The sequence below is a fragment of the Bidens hawaiensis genome, unplaced genomic scaffold (genome assembly GCF_021521415.1).
Source record: "Bidens hawaiensis isolate Kalapana, Puna unplaced genomic scaffold, B.hawaiensis_p1.1 tig00011793_1, whole genome shotgun sequence".
Taxonomy (NCBI): Eukaryota; Viridiplantae; Streptophyta; class Magnoliopsida; order Asterales; family Asteraceae; genus Bidens; species Bidens hawaiensis.
Window position 1 is genome coordinate 234,241 of NW_027491937.1, and position 11,234 is coordinate 245,474.

Consider the following 11,234-nt stretch of genomic DNA (forward strand, 5'->3'; position numbering starts at 1 on the left):
CACAACATTTCTCCAAACCATTCTTTCATAATAATGATAATGAAAATAGCAATTTGATTTACTTTTTCTTTTTATTTTTTTTATTCTCTAATTATTATCAACCAATGTGTGTCAACATATGTTCGGGTTGTATTAGCACCAACGCCGTGGCAAATTGGGTGATACTATATGTTTGGTCAGATTACATGTGCCACGTTCTAATTCATGATTGGTAATTCTAAAAGGTGTACTGACTACTCTTTTGAAAAGAAATGACCAAATCGATAAATCGGCTATGTAGTGGAGGGGCTATAAAATGTGACGTTTTTTGTCATGTGACGTCCAGTCAGCAAAAGATAAGTTTTTATTGTAAGGTTGTAATGGTGGTGTTGCCCATCTATATATATATATATAGAGAGAGAGAGAGAGAGATAGATAGATAGATAAATGATCCAATACAATAATCCCTAATCGTACATTACGTACGCGACTCGCATCCCCGTCGATTTCAAATAACACGCGGGGGCAATATTGTAATATTCATCAAATCGTTGCTCCCATCGATTTCATCCACCTTCAACATGACCGTTCAGCAATCCGTCACCATCAAACGATCATGTCCACCGTCCACCATCCAATAATTCCGTCCACCGTACACCATCTTCCTCCGTCACGACCTGTTGATAAAATTGACCAATTGAAATTGAAATTGTTGAACTAATTGACCAATTAAACTTTGAAATTGGTCCAATTAATCATCAATTTGAAGTTTCAATTGATCAATTTTAAGTTTTGAGTGATGGGTTTTAACTGAACGTTTAAAGTTTTAAGCGCCATTTTCAGAAACCCAGTTGCAGACGTTCCATATTTTGTTCATATGATCGAATCAATGATCAAATTAACGGTCGATTGACGATTATTTGATGATTATGAGATTATATTAAGTGATTTCAGTGTTCAATTTCATATTTACAGGTGTTTAATTTTTTTTCTGTTAGTTTTAGAAGTTCTGAACATCCAGAAATTCTTAGAACTTATAAACTTTATCAGAACTTCTAAACTTTTTCTAACACCCATAACTTCTTAGAACTTCTAAACTTTATCAGAACTTATAAACTTTTTTTAACAACCTGAACTTCTTAGAACGTATTAGAAAGTTTCAAAGATGTTCATTGTTTTTTTGAACACCCAGAACTTCATTGAACGTTTTAGAACGTTTAAATATGCTCTTTTTTGGTCAGAACGTTTAAAGGTTTTCAGTTTTGTTTCAGAACGTTTAAACATAATATTTTGAACCCTAATCAGAGCTCGATTGAGTGCGTTATTTCTGCAAATCCATAATCGATTGATGATTCTAAAGCCTCTTACACATCAATTCGATTGATTAAATCATCAATTTTGGTGTTTATTTTGGTCAGAACGTTTAAACTTTGAGCAGAACGTTTAAATATGAACCCTAATCATAGCTCAATTAAGTGTGTTAATTTGTATTTTCATAATCGATTGATGATTCTAAAGCCACTTACACATCAATTCGATTGATTAAATCATCAATTTTTGATCAATTTGAAGATTTTTAATTTTCATGGACGTTCTATTTCAATTTTGGTTTTTGACTTTAGAGATTTCATACTTTAAGTTGTGATTAGAGTTTAGAAATTGGATTAGATTGAGCGAGAAGTTCCGAATTTGGATCAGAGTTGATTTGTAATCGACGAATTTTGATCGCGAACTACTGTTGGGTTATTTACGAAATTGCCACCGCGCGTTTTTTAATCAAACGCTCTGGATGTCGCATACCTAATGTATGATATGCCATTATTGTACGTTAACCCACCCCTATATATGTAAAACACATTGAATATAATAATTATAATAAAACAAAAGAAAGAAAGGGCGAGAAGAATTTATTGCCACCCCAACATTTCGCCCAAAATTCGCTCAAAGGGCAGTGTTGTAGCCCCTTTGTTACTCCAAAACTCTCAAATTTGTAGCCCGGGTTATCCCCTCTATGTTACCATAAATTGTATTAAAACGACGTTGAAATTTTATACATACCACAGGAGTATATTTTATAAAATTATTTTATCGTTGACCTTTTAATTTATTAAGGATACATGGCCACTATTGTCTGTAATTCTTTAAATACATACTCATTTATTTTAAAATTATAAAAAGTTAATGAATTTTTCAGACCATGCATAGTGGCCGTTTTGACCCTTTAAAACGTCCCCAACACCGCCCGTGCAGCCGTGAGGGCATTTTGGGCTTCTTTTTGGCCTTAAGCATTTCCTACAATACGCACCCCGTTTAATCTTCTAATCAATTAGGTTTTTTTTCTCACAAACTCCAACCAATCAAATAATTTTGTTATTTATATTTAATTTAATTTATTGATGTTGAGTAATGATTGAAAATGTTTTTTACCACTACACCAATTTTTATAATATGCCCTATTGGTGATTGGGACGTCACGTGTTATAGAACACCCCTTGTTGGAGAGTTATGAATAAACATGGTCATATAAGTTATCCATTTTGTTGGGATTTTGTGTTCCGGTATTTACAAACACCTTAGATAAGGGACATAAGATATATGTGTCAAGACAACGTCTACAAACAAACTTGTTCATTAAAACCAATATTAACATATTTAAGGATTTACTTCAATCATCATCTATCTCATTTTAAAACCATGTCTCGTATGAAAAGCTACAATCTTCTAGCTCTCAACCTCCTCCTCTTCACCTGTGACGCGATGACTCAGGCACCGCCACATGTACCAACCGCATACGAAGTGCTACAAGAATACGACTTTCCAATAGGTCTACTTCCAACAAACGTAACATCGTACACCTTGAACAAAGAAACCGGAGAGTTCCTAGTTAACCTCGGTACTATATGTGACTTTCCATACGATGGCTACGAAATAAAGTACAAACCAACAATTACGGGTTTCATTAGACGAGACAAACTAACAAAACTCAAAGGGGTTAGTGTAAAGCTTATGTTTTTTGGGTGGAAATTGTGGAGGCAACTCGAGACGAAGGTGAAGTGGATTTCTCGGTTGGGCTTTTGTCGGCGGGGTTTGATGTTGATACGTTTGATCAGTCGCCCCAGTGTGGTTGCGGGTTTCATTGTGTTGGTTCGGAAGTTAAGAGCCGGGAAAACATGGGGAAGTTGTTTTTCGTCTATGTGAGTTTATGTTGTAATAAGGCTTTGGTTTGGTGTTACAAAACTGAATAATGTGTTCTCTTGTTATATGTTAATAATCTTAGGTAATGGTTATTGTAGGGGTATGGTACTAAACCCGGTTTTACGACCCTAAATTTATTATGTTCGGCTTATTTTATTATATGGACTAATACAATGTTATTGGGCTGAGGGGGTTTTGTGGAGGTAACCCTAACTGGGCTAGGCCCATTAGGGTACCATGATGGTGGCCATGAGGCTCTCTATATAAGGAGGTCTCCACCTCCTTATTAGAGGGGTCATGCTCAATAAGAGCCACCACCACTTTTTTGTGTCTGTAAACAAGAGATCTTTGAGATTTCTTAGCAGTCACCTCCACACCCCCGAAAAACCATTGCAGGTCTCAAGCAACCGGAGAAGAAGATCAAGACGTGGTTCGTTCATCTCGAAAATCCGTGGAAACATCGTCATGGATCAGGTCAGATTCATTTCATGCTTCGACATTGGCGCCATCCATGGGACCGCAACGAACTACCCTTCGATCTTCCTCTCGGCTGTCAGATCTCTCCCAGGAAAAACCCAGATCTGGAAGTTTACAGAAAAAGGCTTCAAGGCTTGTTCTATTAAAGCTCAAAAAGATCCATAGATCTAAAGGAGGCTTCCAGATCTATGCAAAAAGAAACTGCCTGATTCGAATGATCAAGTCTCCGGATCTGTGATGGTTTTAAATCCGCTCCAGATCTATCTAGATCTGATTTACAGATCTAGATCTAGATTACAGACCTGGATTTTAGGTTTAAAATTGCAGATCTAACTCTTAAATTGCAGATCAAAAAATTACCAGACTTCCGTCGCCATGTACGCGCGCCCGCGGATTCTCACTCCGCAGCCATGCATGTGCCGCCGCGGGAACCACCATGTGGGTTTCGCGCAAAAGACCTCCACCATGTGGGTTTTGCGCAGAAGACTGCCACCACGCATGCTCGCCAGCGGGTCACCATTCCGCCGACATGCGTGAGCGCCCGTGGAAACCACCGCGGAAACCACCATGTGAGTTTTGCGCAAGAGACCTCCGCCACGCACGCGCGCTCGCGAGTCACCACTCCATAGCCGTGCATGCGCGCATCAGGCCACGCGCCAAACTTAAAGGTTGGGAATCCTCATAATATCCCACATGGCTACGCGCCATACTTAAAGGTCGGGAATCCTCATAATATCCCATATGGCTACGCGCCATACTTAAAGGTTGGGAATCCTCATAATATCCCAAATGGCTACACGCCATACTTAAAGGTTGGGAATCCTCATAATATCCCAAATGGCTACACGCCATACTTAAAGGTTGGGAATCCTCATAATATCCCATATGGCTACACGCCATACTTAAAGGTTGGGAATCCTCATAATATCCCATATGGCTACACGCCATACTTAAAGGTTGGGAATTCTCATAATATCCCATATGGCTACGCGCCATACTTAAAGGTTGGGAATCCTCATAAACCCATCAGGCTACGCGCCAAACTTAAAGGTTGGGAATCCTCATAAACCCATCAGGCCAAGCGCCAAACTTAAAGGTCGGGAATCCTCATAAACCCATACGGCTTCGCGCCGAATACAAGACCTAACGCGGCTCCGCTCCGTTCAACATGCGCACCACCATGATGCTTGAGCGCAGTCGTATATCACATGCTCATGCACCACATATGCTCACGCATATTACATGTGCTCACGCATCACATATGCTCACGCATATTACATGTGCTTACGCATCACATGCTCACACATATCACATCAGTGCACGCAACATCTGCGCATGGCGCATGACACAAAGTCTACGCGCACGCGCATGCAACATCTGCGCGTGGCGCGGGACATAAAGTCTACGCGCATGCGCATGCGACATCTGCGCGTGGCGCATGACAAAACCAAAGCCTATGCGCAAGCGCATGAAACATCTGCGCATGACACACAGTCTACGCGCACGCGCATGCAACATCTGCGCGTGGCGCGGGACATAAAGTCTACGCGCACGCGCATGCAACATCTGCGCGTGGCGCATAACACAAAGCCAAAGCCTATGCGCAAGCGACACAGCAAATGAGAATAGTCTAATCCCAAATCAGGATAAGGACAACCTCATTTAGCCGCAATGAACTAGGGGACTATCGTGGTATACCACCACTGCATTATCGCGATGGAAGACATCCGAATCTTAGGGCGGGAGCCTAACAACATCCCAAACGGCCACGCGCCAATGTTCGGCTACGAGTCGCACAAGCACCCATAACATTATTACTATGGCCGTTTATGCCTCCACTATTATTTTGAAGACAAGCTGGGATAGTCATCCTGCGTAGAAGAGGCCCTTGTGGGCCAGTCATTATCATTATTATTATAGCTCGTAAGCCGCAACTCGCGCAAGCTTCATTACTTTTATAGCTCATAAGCCGCCTCGCGCGCAAGCTTCATTATTCTTATAGCTCGTAAGCCGCAACTCGCGCAAGCATCATTATTCTTATAGCTCGTAAGTCGCCTCACGCGCAAGCTTTATTATTCTTATAGCTCGTAAGTCGCCTCGCGCGCAAGCTTCATTATTCTTATAGCTCGTAAGCCGCCTCGCGCGCAAGCTTCATTATTCTTATAGCTCGTAAGCCGCCTCGCGCGCAAGCTTCATTATTCTTATAGCTCGTAAGCCGCCTCGCGCGCAAGCTTCATTATTCTTATAGCTCGTAAGCCGCCTCACGCGCAAGCTTCATTATTCTTATAGCTCGTAAGCCGCAACTCGCGCAAGCTTCATTATTCTTATAGCTCGTAAGTCGCCTCGCGCGCAGGCTTTATTATTCTTATAACTCGTAAGTCGCCTCGCGCGCAATTTTTATTATTCTTATAGATCCGTAAGTCGCCTCGCGCACAGGCTTTATTATTCTCATAGATCCGTAAGTCGCCTCGCGCGCAGGCTTTATTATTCTCATAACTCGTAAGCTGCCTCGCGTGCAAGTTATGTTACATTATTATCGAGATGCGCGCTCTACCTTTTATCAGGCCTCGCGCCACTATTGTTATGATGCGTGCTATATCTTATTCATGCCAGGGCACCATCATTATCATAAAGACCACAACATGTCACCATCATGAAGAAAACCTCCCAAAACTCAAAGACAATAAAGACAAGGCCGAAGAAAAGGAAAAAAAACCGCCTCATGGCCTAACACACCTCATAAAGTCCAGCGCTCCACCTAGACGCTTGCGCGCCTAGGAGCAACGCTGGACTTGGGGGGCTTGTAGGGGTATGGTACTAAACCCGGTTTTACGACCCTAAATTTATTATGTTCGGCTTATTTTATTATATGGACTAATACAATGTTATTGGGCTGAGGGGGTTTTGTGGAGGTAACCCTAACTGGGCTAGGCCCATTAGGGTACCATGATGGTGGCCATGAGGCTCTCTATATAAGGAGGTCTCCACCTCCTTATTAGAGGGGTCATGCTCAATAAGAGCCACAACCACTTTTTTGTGTCTGTAAACAAGAGATCTTTGAGATTTCTTAGCAGTCACCTCCACACCCCCGAAAAACCATTGCAGGTCTCAAGCAACCGGAGAAGAAGATCAAGACGTGGTTCGTTCATCTCGAAAATCCGTGGAAACATCGTCATGGATCAGATCAGATTCATTTCATGCTTCGACACTTATATCATGTGTAAACTGTCATCCAAAATATCCATGAAAAAAATATAGGATTTATGTTATGAAATAATATGAAGACAAGCATTTAGGCCCATAGTCAGAGCCTGAACTAATATAAATGGGCTTTAGTTTACATGTATTCTAGAGTATAAACTTTTACAACGTCACTTAATTAAGTTAATAAAGAATTCAACTAGAAATAGGTTGTTATTAGAAACGACTTATATAGTTTTTCTGTGTAATGTTTCTATCTTTTAAAATTGTTACATCCACCGCTAAACAAAACGAGTGAATACACAATGGTAATTATCTTTATATAGTTGAGATTGTCTCGGTAAAATCTTGAAATAAGTAGAACTTAAACGAGCACAAACCAGAGTTGGAATCTAAGTTGTAGCTAATTTAATAAACAAGCTCCAACTCGAACTTTATGTATCGAAATTGACTAGAGTTGATGCTAAACATACCTATTATTTATATATGCACAATGATTTTTTTTATTTAAAAAATAAGTAATAACATAATAAACAATATCTATGTATACAAATAAAATAATCAAATTTTATGAAAGTAACCGAATCAATCCTGAACCGAGCTCGAGCTTTAAACAACATAAAGCTCAAAATGAGCCAGGCTTGAAAGTATCGTAAATCGAAAGAGTCGAGCTTATGCTCAACCGATCTCGGGCTCAGCTCGTTTACACTTGTATCCGGCAGTGTTGTAAAATTCGCTAGTCGGTAGTCGGGCAGTGGGGTGGGGACTAGCGATTAATTGGGATTAATCGGATAGGACTTTACTGTATATTTTTTAAGTTTATATATACACGCACACATTTTTATATGTAATTTTCAGTTTGATACATTCACAAACATATTTTGGCCGGAAATTGGCTAGAACCTCGCTGGAAACCGCTAGTTTTTTGCTGGAATATCGCCGAAAACTGCCGATTTTGGTCGTAATCACCGCTGATTTTGGTCAGAATCTCGACAGAAACAACCAATTTTAGCTGGATTTGACCGTTGACTGATTAATTAGCCGACTAGCCCAAATTTAATCAGTGAAGTGGGGACTAAAAATTAATCGGTGTCTAGTCGGGATTTTTACAACACTGCTTGTAGGAGTCACAAGGTATGAGACTCCGATGACCAAAACATGTTCATATTTGTCCCATAGTAATCAATCTGGTAAAGGTCATGTTGTCATTCCCTCTTTACCTAAGGTGAGTGTCCAACTTTCGACTTGACTCATTACTCTTCATATTAATTGAACACCATCTTTAACCATATCTTGTAGACTATACTACAAAAGGTGAAATGATGATGTTATATTTATGCCAACCAACTTAACCAGACCCAAGAAATAAACAAGACAAGAGCTTCAATAACTAATCATATATTTCTAAACCAAATTACAAAACCATCTTTATGAATCCAAAAATCAAATATACGAAACTTTATTCATGAATCATGATGTAAAAATAAGCTCAAACACAAAATCAATAAGCAGACATCAAAAACTCATCTGAAAATAATTCGTTACAATCAAATCCACAGCCACACTGCGGCGACTCAACAAAATTACTTATCCCGAATCCAGCCGACATGATCCCAACCGAGAAATCAATCTGATCGCCATGTCGACTCACCTCCACAATATTCAACCACACCACCAATATCTTAACATTAATCCCCTTCAAGTTCCTCAACCTTCCTTTCTCTATAACGCCACTAATCGTCGACTTATATCTAATATCATATCCTTGAATTTTGAACAAACATGTTTCTTTTAAATACGCCTTGAACTCGCCAGTGTTTTTGTTTAGCTCGTAGCCTGTGACACCCTTTGGAAGAAGGCCTACGGGAAAATCGTATTCCAGAAGCTCGTCGTAGGCTGTTGGAGTGTCGGATGCGGTCGAGGTGAATAGGTGAATAAGGAGGAAGAGTAACGGAAGAAGAGTTACGTGTGTTTGCCGGACATGATCGGATCTCATCTTGATTTAGTCAACTGGTTATGTCTCTTAACTCTTTATTTATTGGAGTCGCCAATAACATATGAGATCCTCCTGCTCCTGTTTTTTTATTTTATTTTATTTGATAAAAACTAAATCAAGTAGTTTTATCCAGGACTTATTTTAATTAATATTGTCTTGTGTGATAACATAACGTTTAATTTAATTATAACATGTGATTTTGGAATGTCACTTGATCAATGTTTTGAGCATTTTTACATGAACGTTTATTTTTAAACAAGTTTAAAATATTAATACAAGAAATATATGTTGACTTTTTTTTCATAAAAAAATAAAACTTTTTTGAACGGTTAAATAGGATAGTTGAAATTAAATAATATTGTATAATATATTTCTAAATATACACCATATTTCTATATAACTCACCATCTATATAAACATATCTCAATTATTGGTTGGCGGAAGGCATATTCCCTTGAGGCATCTTATTGTAGATGCCAAAATATTCTGATAAGCAATTTGTCCGATTTAAGGCACATAGATATATTTCTATTTCCAATAATAAGGGTGTTAACCAAAACTTCACTTTTATACACATTTGTTCATCCATATAGGGTGTTGTTATGGTTATCAGGGTGAAAAGTAGGTGAAATTAGGGGGCATAAACAAGCTAAACCGAGTCACACTGAGCTACTCGAGATCGGCTCATAAAAACTCGATTTCAGTAAGGCTAAATAATTGAAATATATAAATAAAATTATTAATAAATAATAGCAAACTAAGTTGGAGCTTTGAAAATAGAGCTAGCTCGGCTCATTTATGGCCCTAGGCGAAAGGCATGTGTCCTAGGAAGACCACTAATATTACCAAGCTAGATTTTAAGTCATTCCATTTGTTAGCAGTTATTAACAGGATCCCATAAGTTTCAGTTTCCCATGTCACATATAAAATCCTGAAGCAAATTAGAGACATCTTGTGTGCAAGTACCAAAAAGTTTGAGAATTTGTATAAGTTTCGATTTTGTCTAGTCGTAACAGAAAACTCATATTACTTGTTTGCTAATGGAGAGACATTTCATGCATACAAAAATAAAGAATTTGACACAAATGTACTTTTTTTTAACTTTATTTACAATCTCATACCAAAATTAATTACCAAGAATTGAACAAACACAACCACTATAAGAACTTGTTAATTGCTCCTGCATAGACTTCAAGTTGAACCACACACCACTTTGAGATCTACAATATCTTCAGCTCTTACCTGAGTTCATAAGCATCTAACAGTCAAAACCTGCAGTTCTGTTAGGTAAGCGAAACTCCTGACCAATGGTTGGTTGCAAGAGTTGCAACTATTCAAAAGCAAAAACAAAAACATGGAATGGTTGTTAAATGGACAAAAAAAACACATGTGGCCAACCCAAACAGATATGGACTATTTTAACTTGTACCAAGACGATCTGTTTTAAGTTTTAACCCATTACCCAACCCTGCAATCTTGTATGTGAAATGAAAAATTGTTTAAAGAAAAGCCCTTGGAAGAAATAAATTCATCTCCATTAAGGCCAGAGCAAAGTTATATAGTGCAGGTTATTACCTTAAAAATGTTTGGTTAAGTAATTCACCAGTCATAACGTATTCCGTATTACTATTCATCATTGGGATCTTGCTGACATGTTTCTAGCCTATATAGAAGTAGGTTTTGCTAACATGCATTTTTTATGTAATTGTATAATAGGTAGTTAGGGTAGGTAAGAGTAACATGCACCATTTTGTAATTGTATGTTAGTGGGTTAGGTAATTTAGAATACAATGTTTAATGTAGCTCAAATGTTAAGGTCTTTATCATGCATGTTGAAGGTCCAGGTTCGATTCCACGAAGGTCACTTGTGATGATGGTCTATATTATATTATATGGCTTATAGATAATTAACGAAATTTCTGGTAGCTTAAAGCCGGATAAGTCCAGGTTTGACTCCTGTTTCGGTTTTCTGCTACATATTTATTTGTATACATTCTAATCAACTAACTATTTTTTGGTCATGAAACTTGATACAGATTTGTGAAATATATTTTTTAAGAGTGAAAATAAAAAACGAAGTAGCATATGATGAGATATCAAACACCTCTGCCTTTATGTAAGTTTGCAACAAATGGTTTCACCATTTCTTCTCTAACTAGCAACTCCGTAATTCGTATAAATAAAAAGGGCAGGATACACAGGATCTTTCATGATATCTAATAATGTCAAGTCTCATGTCTATTATATTTTTTAACAGGCTTACTCTTTGTACTGATGTGAGTTTTCTGTTTTTACCTATATATTTACTTAAGTTGAGCCTGATGAATATGCTAATATGAGTCCTATCGCCTACTAGCACGCTACACGATTCTCTACTTATTATTTG

General features: G+C 38.4%; 2 protein-coding genes across 2 annotated transcripts; one reads left to right on the forward strand and one right to left on the reverse strand.

The window, feature by feature from the left end:
• The first annotated feature begins 2,673 nt into the window (after positions 1–2,673).
• On the forward strand, positions 2,674–3,286 carry LOC143539081 (uncharacterized). Its single transcript, XM_077032500.1, has 3 exons — positions 2,674–2,970; positions 3,012–3,173; positions 3,257–3,286. Exons 1-3 carry the CDS (start codon positions 2,674–2,676, stop codon positions 3,284–3,286), a joined length of 489 nt encoding a protein of 162 aa, XP_076888615.1.
• Positions 3,287–8,353: 5,067 nt separating this feature from the next.
• LOC143539082 (uncharacterized protein At5g01610-like) lies at positions 8,354–8,848 on the reverse strand. The gene has a single exon (XM_077032501.1). The coding sequence runs from the start codon at positions 8,846–8,848 to the stop codon at positions 8,354–8,356; it is 495 nt and encodes a 164-aa protein (XP_076888616.1).
• Between the last annotated feature and the right edge of the window lie 2,386 nt (positions 8,849–11,234).

Bases quoted from the DNA above. Each gene is read 5' to 3' on its own strand.
- LOC143539081 (XM_077032500.1), top strand. From the start codon at position 2,674: ATGTCTCGTATGAAAAGCTACAATCTTCTAGCTCTCAACCTCCTCCTC. The intron at 2,971-3,011 runs GTTAGTGTAAAG...GAAATTGTGGAG, and splicing joins AACTAACAAAACTCAAAGGG to GCAACTCGAGACGAAGGTGA. The intron at 3,174-3,256 runs GTGAGTTTATGT...TAATAATCTTAG, and splicing joins GGAAGTTGTTTTTCGTCTAT to GTAATGGTTATTGTAGGGGT.
- LOC143539082 (XM_077032501.1), bottom strand. From the start codon at position 8,848: ATGAGATCCGATCATGTCCGGCAAACACACGTAACTCTTCTTCCGTTA.